General features: G+C 37.2%; 1 protein-coding gene across 1 annotated transcript; it reads left to right on the top strand.

Annotated features, from left to right (window-relative positions):
• The first annotated feature begins 1,684 nt into the window (after window positions 1-1,684).
• dtr (defective transmitter release) lies at window positions 1,685-12,185 on the top strand. The gene is made up of 7 exons (XM_017616218.1): window positions 1,685-1,945; window positions 2,014-2,384; window positions 2,465-2,563; window positions 2,637-2,701; window positions 2,763-2,848; window positions 7,466-9,760; window positions 9,848-12,185. Exons 1-7 carry the CDS (start codon window positions 1,756-1,758, stop codon window positions 12,097-12,099), a joined length of 5,358 nt encoding a protein of 1,785 aa, XP_017471707.1. The 5' UTR covers window positions 1,685-1,755; the 3' UTR covers window positions 12,100-12,185.
• The last annotated feature ends 6,333 nt before the right edge of the window (window positions 12,186-18,518 follow it).

Raw genomic sequence — 18,518 nt, forward strand, 5'->3', positions numbered from 1 at the left:
TTTTCCATTTAACCAAGGCGAATTTATATAAGGTGGTGTTACTAGTTCAGCTGATTTTGTGTATGTGTTTCGCCGCACGGCTTCTGTAGCTCGTTTCTGTAACAATTCTCTACCAAGGCGAATTGAGATATGAATTCGCCGCCCTGTTCTCTACTGCTAATTAGCAGGTGAGAGTGACGTATTTTCTCTACCAGTAGAGAAATAATCGGTAGAGAAAAGTTACAGAAACGGGCTACTGATATCAAATTGAAAAATTTTGTTTGAATTTCTACACACACTCTTACAGATTTTGACAGTTTATGCCGCCAAAGCAAAAACAAAATACATGTAAATTTTTATTTTTGTACTCCTGCTATCACCTTATATTAATTTGCCTTGCATTTGACTTTATAGGATGGTTATTATGAGCGCAATGTCACATTCAATCACACTTAGTTAAATATATTTTGGGTATGATCCAGCATTATAGAATAGTTGGCAAAACACGCGAAAATTGGTTTATTAACTATAGTTGCGTTCGATAACAAAATTAGCCAACACCAGCCAACAATCAAAATGAAGAGAGTAAGCGAAAATTCTCTCCCAAAGAGAAGAAAAAGCAAAAAAGTAAACGAACAGGAAATTAGCCATCACTTGCAAAAACCGGAAGAAGAAGACACACCAGCTGACTTTGTTTATGTTTTATTTGTAAACAAACTGAAATTCATGTTGGCTCCATGGAAGAAAAAAGGAAAGTGATCGTTCAATGTTCGCCAGGAACATTTCTAGAAGTAAAAACTAGTTGGCGCTATCATAAATTCACATAGCAGGCAGCCAGAAAGCATATATGTAAATACCAAAACTCGAAAAATCCGATTTTGTTTGTTTACAAAAAATTTGGAAAAACTATTACAAATTTTTGACTTGTCGAACGCAACTTCTATCACTAATGTGTAGTATGCGAGGTACTATTTAGATGGGGTACACATCCGGTCATGCTAGTATAACACAATAGGGCTTTTGCCTGAAGTGTGACGCTCTACGCATTCCCTATACTGAGTGGCGGTCAACAAAACTTAACCTTAGCTATGGTGAATTCATACCGCTAAGGTTTGCTCGTAGAACAAAATGAGCTTAGCAAATTTTTCACTGCATATTTTTTACCATATTCAATTAGAATGGTAAATGCATTCGCCGCGACAAGGTAAACGGCACGGATAAGCTCTACAACTTTTTTTTATTCTCTGCTCTTTCTTCAAAATTTGCATCTGCTGTTTTAAATGAACTGCATTAATGCTAATATCGTATCGAAAACAAGTAAATTCAAAGGACAAGTTTTGAAAGAAATGACAAATTAAAAGGACTGTACTATCAATTGAAATAAAGTACGGATGGTCATCGTAGGTATACCGCCCCCAAACAGCACAAACTTACTTACGCTTTTTTATGGCCAAAATGGAGCTGGGAGTTTTCTACCACACTTCAGATTATACCAGTGCCGAGCAACTGTTGCCAACAACAACTTTGTGTGATCAATAATCACGCTTTTATATATGTATATAATTTGAACGAAAACTCAAAGTGAATTTTTATTAACGTCAAAATTTAAAAAAAGAAAAAAATTTAAAAACTAATATTGGTTCTTACATAAAAGAAAAAAGAGAATATTAAAAAAAGACGAGTAATAAACCTAACCAATAAAAAGACATTATTCAAATAGCTAAAGCGTTCAACTAGTTGCACTTCAAAGCGAAAAATCGCTTTAGGACAACCGGAATGGAACGCTACCACGTCGGTGGTGACCATAGCACAGAATCATGTCACAGCAATAAAAACAACAATAATGAACTAAAGGAAGTCACCGGTTTAACGCGCATCACTAAGAAGCGTCTAAAGGAGCTCTGCAAAAAAGATAAGCTCTATCAGACGCCTGCGCTTAATGATGTGCTTTATCTACACTATCAAGGTCAGTGGCAAAAGGGCTGGGTTTGGCGTCGACTCCCCGCTTTAATTATTCTTTATTTACTTACATAGGCATCCATTGCATTGAGTGCTTGGAGGAGTACACCGGCCTTAAATGTCTTTGGCTGGAGTGTAACGCGATCTCTGAGATACAGGGACTCGAGCATCAAAAAGAACTCAAGTGTCTCTTCTTGCAGAGCAATTTAATAAAACGTATCGAAAATTTGGAGCATTGTCCGCAATTGGATACGCTCAATCTAGCATCGAATCATATCCGAAAAATCGAAAATTGCGGCGTGGATGTGCTGCCAGTTTTGAGTACATTGAATTTATCCTCTAACTATTTGAAAGACTTTGACGGTCTCAAAGATTTGGAGAATTGTAAGTCACTTTCAGTATTGGATTTGTCGAATAATCGTATCGATGATATATTGGTGGTGAAGGTGAGTAGCGAAACAGAGTGAAAGAGTTAAATATACTGTGCTGAAATCGACTTAAAAAATAAGCTTTTTTTAATCTCCAGATTTTTGCTAAAATGCCACAATTGCGCGTGTTAGTGCTGCAAGGCAATCCGGTGGTGTCTAAAGTACCGCAGTATCGAAAGACACTGATATTGGAATGCGTTAGTATTACATGAGCCTTATTGAGTATGTAATTAATTTTTTGCGAATGTTCACGCTTGTTTTTCGTTTTAGCAAGAATTAACCTACCTCGACAGTCGCCCTGTATTTCCCAAGGACCGCGCTTGTGCAGAGGCTTGGTAAGTCGCCTGCATGCTTGGCACTGCCGAGTAAAAATATATTGTTCTCGAAATTTTCCAGGAAACGTGATGGTTACGAAGGCGAGCGTAAGGAAAACGAACGCTGGAAACGCATGGAACGTAAGAAGATACGCGATAGTGTTAATGGTAGGTATATGCAGCTATTTTCAGGGCACATAAAAAGCAATATTTTATAAAAAAAAAACTGTTGAGGACTCTCTTGCTCGTACCCTAAACTGATTACAAAGTTGGTTTGAGCCGAATACCTTATCATATTAGGGCGATTTTGTGACGAATTAAAATTGGTAAAACTAAAAATGTTCCCCCAGTTTTCGAAGTCTCCTTTCCTGGGCGCCAGAAATTCCCCGTGCTTTGCTTTTCTGAACTTCATATAACAGGGCAATTTTGGCATAGAAAATTTTAAGTCTCTTGTAAGAAGAAAGACAGTAGGAAAGATATATATAGCTCAATTCTGGCAAATGTTTTTAAACTCACCACAGTCTTTCAAAAGACAAAAGTTTTGAAAGCTCTATACTGTCTTTCGAATGACTAATTGAAAGATCTGCGATCGAGTTGTTCGTAGCGTTATGCTGTTCGCCTTTTAGACATAAGTTTTTTAAAAGATAAATTCAATTTAAAAAAAGGTACAATAAAAACTAAAACAATAAAAACTAATTAATGAAAGAAAAAAATTAAAAAATAAACAAAATTAAAAGAAGAAAAATTTTCAATAAAAAAATAGTACTGTAAAACAAAAAAAAAATATTTTGCTTTTTAACAAATAATTTCAAAACTGGAAGGAAATTAAATTAAAAAAAAAAATAAGATCATCAAAATGAATCAAAGTAAAAAATTTCGTTTCTCTTTGTTAACAATAAAATCTAAAAATTTCAAGAAAATTAAAATAAAGAAAAAAAAAATTTATTTTAAAGGGAAAAAATAATACAAGTTTCTAAAGAATAAAATGAAATAAAGAGATATTTTTTTAAAGAATAACATCTAAGAATCAAAACAAAATTAAATTCAAAAGAAAAGATACACAAAATAAGTTTCTAAATATGAAATGAAAAAAAAACAAAAATATTTCTGTATTTTAAACAATAACATCTAAAAACTAAAAAAAGAAATTAAATTAAGCAAGTAAGGCAAGCAGGCAAGAAAACTGACTTCAATTCCCATATAAAAATTTAATAGTATCGTTAATTTCTTCATGACTCAATGATCGGATCTAAACCATATTATTATGGGACCACCCTTGAGGTAACACATTTCCGATAAAAAAGAATCATCAAAATCGGTTAACGTGGTCCAAAGTTATACGGTAACATACATGATAAAAAAATATATTCCGACGAATTCACAAACTCCTCCTTTTTTTGAAGTCGGTTAAAAAGAGATAAAAGCTTAATTTGAAATAGAAAAGAATACCTAAGTTCGTAATAATCAAATGAAATTAAAACAAATATTCTAATTAAAAGAATAACATCTAAAAACTAAATTAAGAAAGAAAATAAATTCAGTTGAAAAAGAAAACAAAATACAGAAAACAAGTTGGTGAAAATTAAAGGACATTACAAAATATTTATTTTTCTTTTTAAAACACAAATTAAAAAATTATAAGAAAATTAAATAAAAATAGAAAAAAACTAAATAAAAAATCCCGCTCCGAGAACTCGACCTTGGATTTCTCGATGGGCACTAATATGCTTTGTACACTCCGCCATTTTTTATTTTAATTTTAAGATTTTGTTGTTTATGCTTTTAAATATTATGATTTTTAGAAACTTATGTATGTTAGGTATTTTTAATTTTTCTTAATTAGATTTTTTCCTTTTTTAATTTGAAATTTCTTGAAATTTTTATGGCCCTAAGCGCTGTTTCCAACTCTCAAGAAAAACAAAAAATTCATATAAAATCACTCACAAGAAATGGAAAAGAAATCTTCTTCTATTAAAACTTCTTAAATCAGTTTGCAGCTTTTAAGAAAAAAATGCTCTCATATTTGTTTCTTCAAGAAAATTTAGGGCAAAAGCAAAGTGTTTTTTCGAGCAACATTGTGGTTGTTCACACTTGCCTGGTAATCAGGTTATCTTGTAAAAAATTATTATTCTGAAGTGCATTTAATTGTTGTAATCTGAATAAAAAATATAACCACATAACCAGATTATCTGATAACCAGGCAAGTGTGAAAAACCACAATTAAAAATATTTCTTATGATTTTTCTTGAGAGCTGGATTTTAAGCTTTTATCATAAAAAATAAAATAGGTTTAAAGAGTTTTCTTTATTGCCCCTTTCTCTTTTCGTGTTCGATTCTAAATTAAAAGCAAAGAGTGAGAAAATTGTGTGTTCGTTTCTTAAAATGTCACACTCTTGTAAGGCAAAAAAGGCACATTCTCTGCCTTGTGAAGCTTTGTCAAGGGAGATGGTTGCCCTGAACATCAGATGGTTGCTTGAAATGCGTGAGCAAGACAACGACAAGAAGGAAAAACATACCTTTTACAGGGTTGAGTGTAACATCAAACACATTTTCCACCGGGGAAGGACATTTTTTGGAAGAAAAGAATTCACCATAAGATTTTTATTTCCGATTTAACTTCTTACGCTTTTTAATTTAACTTTCTTTTAATTTTTAATTGTTATTGTATAAAAAAGGAAAATATATGTATCTATATACATATAAATGTATGTTTATTTTCCCTTTTCGGTTTCTCCGATGCTCTCCTAGCCCCACGCTAACTTAGAGCTAACTTCGAAAAGAGTTACAGTACAGAAGGAATAGTTGTTTTAAAATGCGAATGACCAAAATAAATCAATGAAATATTTCAGAAGTCAGTTGAGAATTGTAGTCACGACAGCGAGACGTACATGAGATACAGTTACTCTCGTGGTTGTGCTCCAAAGTGTGAAGAAGGGCACGAATGGTGTTCATTCGAAAATTTGGAAAAAGAACAAAAAAAAAAACAACAAGAACTAAAAATCTTTGAGCCCGATTTTTCCAAGCTTTTTTATACCGAAGGCAATGAAGAAGATTGTTCATCATGTATCCTAGTCACTCCACGGGACTTGAAGCGTTCCTCGAATTAGCGACAGCCTTGGGCAACACGTCACCTGTCAAACAGTAACTACCCCCTGCAATGTTAACGTTTCTTAAAAAAAGCTTGCGTACATCGAACCTAATACAAAAAGGATTGAACTTGACAAAGGGATGTGTCGCTCATCTCATCTGATGCGGACTTCATATTTTTTTTTATAACAAGAGCCCGCTCAAGTGTGCGATTCAAATTTCCAGAGAGGTGGAGTATCTGAGACTGGTACTGGTTGCTAAACTTTTATGGAAGAGTCGTGTAGCCTCGGCCGTAACGAGAGCTTTGAAAGCGTGAAAACGCCTTTTGTGAAGGGTGGGTTGTAGTCCAAAGAAACAGAGTGCATTGCACATTATAATCGGAAGCCCCCTACCCACATTTAGGTACTCGCTCGTTCAAAACTTTCCCATATGATTAGCATGTGCTACGAAATAGTTTTTCGCATTTTTTGACGAACTTGTAATTTTGAGTTGCATCATTTTTGAAGATCGTGTGCGATATGTAATGCAGAAGCAATGCCTCCATGGCGCTGGAGTACGTCTAGAGCTGGAGCCACTTTATCCATTCCTGGAGCCCATAGTTAATCGAACACTAATGAGATTTCCTAAAGAAGGGTTTGGCAAAAAAAAGGTCAAATGATCTACGAACATACAGAAGCTAGGATCTTAGCTCCCATTACACCTACTACATAAGCAATATCGTAGTATTCGGTAGAAAAATCTAAATAGAATGGAGTAACTTTATCTTACATAGACACCTCCAGGAGGGTGCTCTATGCGGGCAGCTCGAAAAAATTCCAGAGATTAAAGTTGTCAATGCAAATTCTCTCAGCATTTTTACAGCAATCAATCTGTGCACGAATTAAGTACCGTTAAGAGAGTCGGCAGCATTGTAGTGTGAAGAAATTTGAGGAGAGTTTAAGCTTTTGCCTGCTCCTGCCCCCAAAACCCTTTTAAGTTTTCTGTGGTACTAAGCTTTGAAGAGTGGAGGGAACATAAAATCTCTAGGATGATAGATATAAATACATTGATAGCTTTGGTATGTGCCTAGGTCCCGGGCTTGCCCAAAACTCTCAAAAGCAGTGTAGCAAAGCGGCACAAACCATTTAATTGGCTTCCGAATTTGATCAGATGACTTCTTTATTTGCAATGATCTGGTAAAGTATCCGTTAAATTTATTATTTTATTCTTAGAGCGGTTGACGACAATGGGCCGTATGAATAAGAACTCAGCAACTGCTTTTTGTTAAAATTGCATACCTTTTACTTAATTTTGTTTGAATAAATCGAGTAAAAGGTTTGAAATTTTAAGGAAAAGCAATTGCCTTTTTTTATTCATACGGCCCAGTAGCTCTGTTCTTTTCTGTTCTTTTTTCTTTGATTGAAAAAAGGCCGTCGGTTCTGTCGGTGTATGTAGTTGCTGCAGGACGGCTGCCGAGCCTCATTTACTTCCTTGTCTTTTCGAGGCGGTTATTTTCTCTATGCACTCGGAAACTAATGAGTCCTATATTTTATTGAAGCTAAGGGCTTTTCGCCGTGTCCTTAAGCTGCAATGTTTTCGCTCAAGATTCATCTCTGCACACAGACTTATCCATTTGTGTTTTTTATGAGATACATAAAATAATTTTTTGCTCAAAACAGCGAAGCTTTAAAAGTATTATATATCTTCTCTCTTTCTCAGCCACAATTCGCATGCGAAACAAGCATCGGCCAGCAGATCAGCAAGATCCACTATTCAACTCCTCCGATTCAGAGGAAGATTGCGCCGAAGTGAAACGCGCACGTCAAGCGGAAGTAGACGCTGGCATAAATATGGAACTGGGCATCTGGGAGGAGGTCGTGAATGAGGACAGCAAATCGCAGACCTCTTTAGACATGAACGTTAGCTCATCAACATCGGGGCTCAGTACCACCGATTCGAATGCAAATATTTCCGCTGACTCGAAATCCATTGGGTTGCAACACAATTTGGACAATGAAGCGAAAGTTGTGAACGATTCGCCAGTTACAAAGTCTCAAGCCTTAGCTATAGCAACAGATGGTAATTTTGGAAGCATTTTGAAGCTGGTTGATGTGAGTGCAAAGGAAGGGTTTGAGACAAACGCTAACAAGGTAGCCGAGAGAAAGCGAAGTGATGTCACTGTTGGGCAGAAGAGGGTACTTATTGAAGAGTGGCCAGAGATTGAGGTGGCGAATGAAGAGAATGCTGCTGAAATCACAAGTGGCGTAATCGAGCGTCTGCTAGACAAAGCGACTTTACCGACTTTTGCTCAAAAATCGACCGAACTTGATAAGCGTTTGTCCGTAACCAATCTTTCCGATTCAGATGACGCTGCGAAAGATGAGTATAATGCAACCGTCGATGCGATTGGTCAGATCACTATGCATGATCTTTCCAAACCCTCGCCTAAGAAACGCATCAAGTTACAAATTGAGGTAGACGAAGAGAGTTTGGACGTAATGGAAACGGAGCAGGACCGATTGGCGCGTAACTACGACATTATAGAAACGGAAACGCGTGAAAAGGTTGTTGAAGAAACTTGTGAGGAATCTGATGATATTGTGTTGTTTAAACCAAAAACCGTTGAGCAAATGAAATACGAGCTAGAATGCGCGGAGGTGAACGAGAAAGTGGTGGCTGATTTTGAAGAACTCTCTTCGCAAATGGACAACTTTATTGAAGAAATGCAGAAAGACCAGGAAGCGCTGGGTGTTCAAAGAGAGAAAAACGAAAGCATTTTGGATAACACATTTGAAACTGAGAGTACTGAAACTACTTATACAGAATTGGAAGAATATGGTGCAAGGCTGGATGTGCTACACGGAGAACCCACACCGGAGTTATATGTGGCTGCCGTATTGGAACATGTGGCACGAGTGGATAGCGATGTGGCAACCAAGATGACAACGATATCGGATATGGAAAAATGTGAAAAGCAGCAAGAAGAAGGTAATAGCAGTGGCGCCGATGTGCCAACCGCGGCCAGCAGTCTTGAGAAAGTGAATGTGCTGACAAGTATCGGCCCTAATGCAGATGCATTGCGCAACGACGTGCCTGGTGATCACGCTGATTTGTCAGCTCCGGTAATTGAGACGTTATTCGATGATTGTGGTAATGGAGTCGATATGAAAATTGAGAAGATTGTACCCGCAGATACCCTAAATTTCAGCAAACCCCAGGAGAAGGCTTTGGCTACTTTCGAAAGTGAGGAACGAGAATTGCGTCAGCTATTACAAAGGCTTGAGAATGAAAATGAGCAGCTGTATAATATCAATAGCGCCTACCGATGCGCGCTTGCAGAAGACATAAACGAGGAAATTAAATATCGTGAAAATGAGAAAAGCGAGCAAGTGCACAAAGTTTGTGAGGAAATAATTACGGACCTGCTGGATGAGTTGATTTTAGTGGATCAAAGAGCCGATGACCAATGGGCGAAGCCTAAAAGCTACCAGTTTGGTGAAATTGAATCTGATGAAGAATACTGTTACTCAGATCCACCCAAACCGCCAGAGCCTCCAGTGCGCAGCATACGTGATGTACTGAGCTCATTCAATGAATTACTCCAGGAAATATCACGCAAGAACAAGGCCGAGGAAGAACGTAAAGAGCACGAGTATAAAGAGGCGATTCACCAAAAATACGCATCCACCGACGCACAAAAGGCTGAGAGTCTAGAAAATCTTTTGAAATCACCAAACTTGCGCAATTTTAATGGCGACACCAGTGAGTTGTTAGATCAGAAAATCGCAGAGGAGAAGAAGCGTGAAAGTAAGCGTGTTAGGAAGCTTGTGGATCGCGTGTATGCGCAAAAAGATAAGTACAACGATACTCTGGAGGTAGTGGATGGCAAGTTGGTGGTGGTGAAGAAGGATACCGGCAAGATAGAGGATTTACCGGCAAGCAAATTTAATTACAGCGATAGTGAGGACACAGACCAATACGAGTCGGCACAGTCGGATGATGAGCAAGACACTGGAAAAGCGGGCCGCGTAGAGATCGGCGTTGCAGCCAAGTTGCATTACAAACCAAGAGAAATCGTTGCAGATGGTGAATTGGGTACAAAAATGATGCAATTGTGGGATGCGAGAGTGCGCCAAGCGGAGAGTGCTGGTACATTCAGGTTGCCTTACAGGCCAACAGAACGCATACCAGCTATGCAATTGATACAGAAAGCAAACGAGTGGAAGGAGAAAGAGGATGCCGCATGTGATGCGGCGGATGAAGAGGAAAACGAACAATTCTATTCACTGGAGGCAGCGAAACCGACAGTTTTTCGTGATTTAGATGAGGATTTTATTGACAAAATGGACTTTGAGAAGGCGGAACTTCAGCAAGCAAATGAGAGCGAGTTGGTTGAATGTGCGCGCAGCTATACGGAACTGAAACAGATTATGAAGGGGAATAAGGAGGAGCTGAATTTGACAGATGATGAAAATTTTCTGCTGCAGAAAATGTTGGGACTTGCTGAGCAAAAAGAGACGGAGGCTAAACAAACGAAGGATCCATTGACCGTTGAAGAGAATGAGCTACTGCAAAAGATGGTGCAGCGCACAAAGGAGAAGGAAAAGGAAAAACCGGGAGGTAGACATGCGGATGCAAAGACATGTGAGCAGAATGCGAAGCCGACGCTTTCGAAGCAGAAAATTAAAATTATCGAGCTGACCAGTGATGAAAACAGTCAGAGCAGTGGAGTTGATGGGGAAAACCGCGGCAATTTCATGAATATCAAGCAGCTGGATGCAGAGTACCCAATACCAGGCATTTTCAGGGATATGCTAGACGATTACGATCTTGGAGCAAAGACACCGAAAATGCGCGTCGACGACGCTGAACCTGAGTTGACTGTTTTGTTTACCAAGCAAACGAAAGAACGCATGGAGCTGAAGGCGGATGAACCGCATGAATGTGGACTTTTTAGGGATCCACTCGAATTGGGCAGAGGAGGTATAGCATACACACAGGAAGGCGACGAGGATGAATTCAAAGAAATAGATACCAGCTACGATGATGTATTGCCGGCAACTGATGAACTAGTTGCACAGGTGACAGAAGATGAGAGCGAAGAGTTGTGGCAGGAGCACAGCGAAGAGTATAATGAGTTAGGTGATGATAAACTGGTACAAGAACAAGAAAAGGAAAAGCACAAGAAAGATACTGCTGAAAAGCTACTTCAGAAGTGTGAGAGTCTCAGAGATGTGGCAGTAAGTGTGCTCAAATTCGATGGTAGTAATTACGAGGAATATGGCATTACTGAGGAAACAGCGCGTGGAGTTGTGGAATATGAAAAGATGCTAAACTTTGGCAAAGAAGACGAGGAGGAGTTTGTCGATGCGCCAATGCGAGAAGAAGAGCTGGTAAAAATTGTAACGGAAGCGCTAAAAAAGGATGAATTGAAGGAGAAAAAAGGGGTTGGGGTTGGCGGTGTTGGAGACGTCGAAAGTAGTTGTGACAAGTTTCGGCTACAGGTGGGTGACGTATTTCAAAAGAAGAGATTGCAAGCGGTCGAAGAAAAAGAGTGCGAAGCAGCAGGCAAGACGGTTGCTAAGGAGTTTAAGCCTGAACGCAAGCACAGTGAGTACACAAAAGCTAAAGCACCGGAATTGGAAAACAAATGGGAGGATATCGCCGAGACGGAGCAAGATAACATTGACGAGCCAGATTTCGCGGATATGAGCAAAGAAAACGTTAAGCAACTCGAAAACCTTGAAAAGGAAATCACGAATTATTTAGATCAATTCGATCTACAAATACAAACTAACGCCGATGAGAAGGAAACAATGGATGACGTGAAATTTCAAGATGTGTCAGAGGAGTATAAGGATTTTCCAGCAGTAGGCAGTAAAGCTGTTGCAGCTTTAGAAGTTGCTGATAGCGATAAGGTTGGGGTAGAAGTTGATGGTTCTCATAATGCTACGCCAGCGTTGACAAATCCTTCAGACGAGTATACAGATTTCCCAGCAGCCAGTGCTGCTCACAGTTCATACAAAGCTGAAGTGCTGAAGGTGACTGAAGCTGCAAGCTTGCGCGAGACCTTTTCAAAACTTTCATCCCGCCAAAATGAATCTCCAAATTCGAATTCCAGCTTTAAAAATTCGCACACCCACGCAGGCAAGGCAAGCACATTTGAAAGCTTACTCAAGTCTCCAATCTTAAAGCAGTTCAATGAGGATACTAGCGCGAGTTTGAATGCACACATTCAAGCGGCCAAGGAAGATGATTTTGATTTGATTGAGTGTAGTCTGGAAGTTATTGGCGATGACGATGAAGTGGTCAATGAGATTTCCGTCAGCGCGGAGATTACCTATAATCCATAAAACAATTTGCGTATTCCGCACAAAATTTGTGTATTTATTATATCTTTTATAATCGCGCATGTTAATCTTATCTTTTTCATCGTGTGTTGAAAGCACCGACAAATAAATAAAAATAAATGAAAAATATTGAATGACTTTGCAGAATCTCAGATTATTATTATTTTTTCAGTTAGTTTCACAACATTTTTTAATCGCTGTTGTTTTGACTACTTGGCATCAAAAATTTAAAACTAAATCCTACCTACTTAGGAAAATAAAATAAATTATCAATTGCTTAATTTAATCCTTTGAACTTTTGTTCCAATAACGACAATCTTCAAGAAAACCGGTTTGAAATTATAAGCACACCGGCTCAAACCAGTTTGTCACACTCGTATCAGTGCCAGTCAAATATGACAAAGTATACTCTGGATTAATGCAATTATCAATAAATTGAATAATAGAAAGCTAGCAAACAGCTCATGTAAGTCAATATAATTGAGTGTTTCTTATCAGTTAATAAATGAAAATAACCAATTGTCGTATACGATCAACGCGAAACCGGCGCAAACCAGTTGAGTTGAAACACTTGTGCACTCTTTACAAGCGAATCGTGTCGTTTAGTGCACTAAACAAAGGGTCTTGAGGTTATCTGTAATTTAAATGGCAGATGCAATGCATATTCGAACTGAGCTAAGCACAAAAACGGCGTCGTCTAAACCAGCTCCTTAGTATTCAGTGAGTACAGAGTCCGTACTACAGACTTAAATGAAAAGCACGTCAGCTAACGGCTGATGAAATGTAATGCTACTAATAACTACTGTAAGAGAATGCCAGGCCAAAAGTTGTACTAATAAGGCCTAATCAGTTTTTTGGCTGTGTGATTTAGCCTTTCACATAATATGGCTCAATAAGTCTTTATAGCCGTTGCTTGCAAGGTTGATCCCACGCAGGGAAGCCAACTCGTGGGGAATTCCCCGATTTGCGGGGAATTTCAGCTTGTGTGGGGAATCGGGGAATGGACCGTTTTTTTACATTTTTTACATTTTACATAAGGAAGCGGGGTATCAACTGGTTTTTGTGAGGAATTCGGTGTAAAAAAATTGTAAGTGAAAGTGTCACACCCGTCACCGTGGAATGCGCTGTATGCAGTTTTGTAGCTCTGTCAATTCTAATATAATAAAGTTTCAAATGGCTAAAAATTACCTTTGATTTTTTAGAATTTTTTTTTGTCGCATTTGCTTTTATATAACGAATGTACAACATTTATTTTATACGGAAGAAAATTGCAACACCTTCGGCAAAAAGAAAATCTAAAATGAAAATTTTTAGGCACTTAAAACTTGCACTTTTTCATACTACAATTGAGTGGGCTACAAAGCTGCATACTCAAAATGGTTCTAGAAAATCTAATTAAAAAGTTCGAAATTTTTACGAGAGTTTGTTGAATTTTTTTAAATATTGCACAAAGTTTTAAACATCCTGTAACCATACAAAATCAGGGACCGAAAATAACAGTAATTTTTTTAACAGTTAAATTTGGCCAAATATTTTTTCAAGGCCGAAATAAAAGTCCTTTCCAAATAAAATTTAAAAAAAATTTGGTATCAAATGAGAAATATTCTGATTAAAAACTTAATCGCTAGGTGGCGCTGGGGTCTGGATATTCCAAAAAACTGCATTTTAGTTACCGATTTGGCTCATATTTAGAACATATGTTAACCAATTAAAAATAAATATTTGGGCGTTAAAGCTTACTAGATAGGTGGCATTGTAGCCGAAGTTATTCCTAACATTCTTATACAGTGGGAGAATGGTGGATAACTACACATAGGTATGTATTTAGCATATTTATTTCACAGAAATAAATAGTACTAATCTTAGCTGATTGTTTGAATATTTACTGATTTAAAATCAGCTATATTTTACACTTTTACAAAAATTACGTGTTATCGCTTAGGATGCCCTCCAGAAAAGAAGGGAAAAACGCAGAGCAATTAAGAATGTCAAAAATGGAGATAGATGAAAATAGATGACAAGGAGTTTGCTAGCTTGAAAGGTTGCCAGAGCTTTTGTGAAAAGTTCAGAGTAGCCACATTACTCTTTACGTATACATACGTCACAATAAAAAGTTGAAACGCTTTTTTTAAGTGCATCAATGTATCTTCTAAACCAACTACGCTGGGAACTGAAACTTGGCACGGCTGCATAAATTGTAAATACCCTACTTATGGCGAAAATTGGTACGTAGGCATTTGAAAAGGGTACGTGGCACCTCCCATACAGACTGAACTTCTCATATCGCCTATCTCTGGAACCGCTTATGCTAACAGCTTGAAATCTGAAACAGCTGAATATGTCATCAGGAGCGTACTTGTGGTAAAAAAAGTGCCAGGTATTGGAAAAGGGCGTGTAGGACCTCCGTTACAAACTCAACTTCTCATCGCTTATCTCTGGAACCGCTTATAATAAAGTCTTAAATTTTTCGACATCTACATATTTTGTCAATAACGTACTTAAAGCGAAAATTGGTAGTTATTTTAAAGGGGGTAATCATCATTCGATTGGGAACCATTTTCTTCTAGATATCTAAATGCATTGAAAATTGTTATTATTATTTGTTCGTTCTAAAGGTTTCAAAATGTAATGCAAATTTTGAGAAGTTTTTTTTAAATTTTCCACAAAGTTTAGAATTTTGGTTTTTATGAGTTTCGCTAGAGACTGTCCTATTCTTTTACAAAAAACACAAAATTAATTTAGTACTTATGCACAGTCTAATTAAATGGACACAAATCAATGGTGATATTATTTTAACATGCACTTTACATTTGTATTTTGGTTGATTGTTATTACTTTTCATCATTTCCTAATAAAAACATAATGAAAAATTTAAAAAAGTTTTGTTGAAATCTTGGTTCTCTCATCTGTCATGAATATGTATAGGTAAAAATAGAAATTAGTGTCTTTCGTATGACCGCCATGCCTGACTAAACAGCTGAACCGATTTCGATTCTTTGACAAGTCCTTTTTTGAAATTTCTGTGTGAAAAGTTTTTCGCTAAACAAATTCTATACTTTTTGTTGTTGCTGAAGAAAGCTGAGACGTCACGATTTTACAATAGAGTTTTCTGTATTACAGCCCAGTTATACATACTTTGCACTGCTATACCATTTTTACGTAAAAATCAATACCCAACAGGATTCTACATGTGAAATGCTACGCGTTGGGTAACCGCTTACATGCAAAACTCATTCAACAGATTCCTTGATGTGACAACTCTCATTCAACGCCAAGTATGCATAACTGAGCTATTAGTCTGTTGCAATACGAGTTCGGTTTACAGGATTTAGTCAGAACTTACAGGAAGTCGTTCCTATAGACAAAAAACCTGAACTCTGAACACTTCTGAGAGAGTAAGTAAGCAATTCTTCAAAATCTGAAGTTGAAGGATTTAGTCCGGAGTTTTTCTTCCTGCAAATTCATGAAAAGTATCAAACAATGTGCAAGGTTGCATTTGTAAACAAAAACAGAACGCGGCGAAAGCAAAGAATCTTACATTTGGTAAAAAATGGAAGTAAACAACGAAATATTTGATTTGGCTGAAAGATGACTAAATAATTATTAAAATCTATATACTTACTTATGAATATTTTGGTACATATTCAAATATTTCGTTGCTAGGAGAATGATCTATACTAATATACATACATATATTTTGAAAGTATTTGTTTTTTGTTCGCAAACTTCAAGAATGGCTGCCCGGATTTTTTTTGGAAAATTTGGACACCTACTGTAGACTTTTCCAGTGAAATATTTTGGCGAATACGAAAAAATACGTATTATAAATTTAATAATTCTGGTGGAAAAAATGTCAACGTTTTGTGGTGATGCACCCTAATATACGTACATACACACTGTTTCCGTAGTGATTTTAATGATAAGAAATTTCGAGATGTTTTTAATACGTACTTCGATTGTTTAAGTCCCCTTTCGTTTGAAATTTGTTTTCAGAAAGCGTTTAAATTTGTTTAGACATTCGCGAATGTTTTTTTCTCTCATAACTAATTAAAAGAGATTTTTTACTTAAATATAAAACAAAAAAAAAAATATATATATACTCCTCACACGTAAGATACCTTAGATAAGCCACTCGAAACACTCCACCTTTTCGTCGATTATAAAGCCACTTTCGATAGTATGTACGAAGAGAAGCCAACACTTAATTGGTTACGTAGAGTGGCGTGGAGCACAGCTAATAGATACTTCTAAATTGAAAAATACCTTTTAAGTCATTCCATATAATAGTTTGTAGAAAAGACGATTGAAACATGCCACTGATTTAAGCGCAACTTTTTCCAGCTAAGAAAAAGAGGACAGGGAGGGTTTGGCCTAGCTGGGAACTTAAATTAGACTAAAAGTATCTTCTGGCAACAAAAAAAAAGAAGTGAAAAGGCTTGAAGTGGTGAAAGGCTTCGTCTTTCCGGGATGCAGCATTAACACCACCAATAACGTCAGTCTGGAGATCAAGCGAAGGATCATTCATGCCAACAAGTACCTTTTTGGACTTGATAGACTAATAAAAAGCAAAGGGGCCTAATAAGGGCACAGAGAACGATGCCAAACAAAGATGAGACAGCTTTGAGGGCTTTCGAGAGAAGTATGCTACGCAATATTTATAGCCTTGTTCGCGTGGGCGGCGGGCTCCGAAGAAAATGGAATAAGGAACTGTGTGAGCTCTATACCAACATGACTTGGGCAGGTGGTACGCATAGATGATGACGTTGCAAAGATCCGCCGATTCGTCGCTCGTGGGTGGACAGAGAAAGCAAGTGAGCCTGTGAACACAATGGAAACACCAAGTGTCGATGACCCAGCCAAATAATAACTGGCAGAACTTTCCAAAAGAGCGCGGGAATTCGCAAAGATTTTTAGTCTTCACCTAAACGGAAAAATAGTTGTTGCCCTAAAAAACAATAAGAAGTTTCCACAAGTAAATCGCTGATGAAAAGAAGCGATAAGGTCGGTGCGTTTTAAAGTGGATCACCTCATATAGCTTGGGGAATTTGCACAAACAGTTAAAAATCCTATTCACGACAAGTTAGTTAGGGGTCAGTGCTTTCTGGTACTGTAAATATTCTTTTTAATCAGAATCTGCTCAAATCTAGCCCTTGAATCGATTCTTTCTTGCTGCGGCTGTAGCAGATGACTAAAAATAAGCCGCCAGATTTAATTAACCGGAAATGCTTTGCCGCAATAATTAAGAGAGCTTCCCCCATACGACTACATTCGGTCTTTGCGGTGCTTCCTCGATGATGTAAAGTTGGCCTCAAATGCGTATTGTAATAAATACTTGATTAATTTTTTCACATAAATCCCAGACGTTTTACATTGACGGTATTATAGTTTTACTAGAAAAATGTCAAAAGATCGTCCTTCAAAATAAAAATATGATTTTCTGGTGAATTTTTGCAAATATCTACATTAGGGGAACTTTTGACGGTGACTTTTTTATGGGGACTCACATATACTACATACTTATTGCCTATGCTTATTATTTATGAGATTGTGATTGCAACTAACTAAAATATGCTGATTGAAAAAAAATTGTCTAACAATCAATTGTATACATATGTACTAGAGGGCTGCATGAATTCATTCAAACTTCTAGCCAAACAGAGTACAGTAGATTTGAATATTTTACTTCACATACAAAACACTCAGCGTTTGGAATTTTGTAAGTTATGAATATACATTTTGTTTTATATTTTCTACCTTCAAATGGAAGAATGTGAATGAATGAACGGAAAACATTCAAACTCAGTTCGGTAAAAGTTTTTTTCTACAAACAAGTTTTTTCGTATGTAATAGGAGCGCAGCAATACATTGTATGTTTGTACATATTTGCATAGAAAAAATATTTTTGGATATTCATACACAAAATTGTCATTTATTTCAATTCAATTTATTTTCACTTTGTTTGAATATTGTGATGTCGACACAAATATCAGAACAGCTATTCACTCAAATTCAAAAAAATTTGAAGCCAAAATCATTCATTCGTTTTGTATATGAATAATTCAAAAGCCGTTTTGAATGCATTCATGCAGCCCTCTAATATGTACATGCGTCGAAAAATAATAAAGGCGGCTCTTGGAGTATTAGGGACGGCGAGTGCCGCAGACGATGAGCTATATGAGCAACGTTATGGACATAGTGCATCGAATTAAAATACAGACGCTGAGCTGTGAAAGTGTTCAACTCGGAATCCGCTGGTGGTAGCAGAGGAAGAAGCTTTGCAATTGAAGCTTTGCAATTGAAGCTTTGCTTGATGCCAGCTCTTCTCTTTGCTCGCCGCTCTACTAAGTATGTTTAGATCCTTAGGCGGTGATAGCGCCAAATAAGAGGAAAATCCACGACAGTCGGGCCTACGTAACCGGAAC

This window comes from Rhagoletis zephyria, unplaced genomic scaffold (genome assembly GCF_001687245.7).
Source record: "Rhagoletis zephyria isolate East Lansing unplaced genomic scaffold, Rhagoletis_zephyria_1.1 Rzeph_scaffold_01169, whole genome shotgun sequence".
Classification (NCBI taxonomy): domain Eukaryota; kingdom Metazoa; phylum Arthropoda; class Insecta; order Diptera; family Tephritidae; genus Rhagoletis; species Rhagoletis zephyria.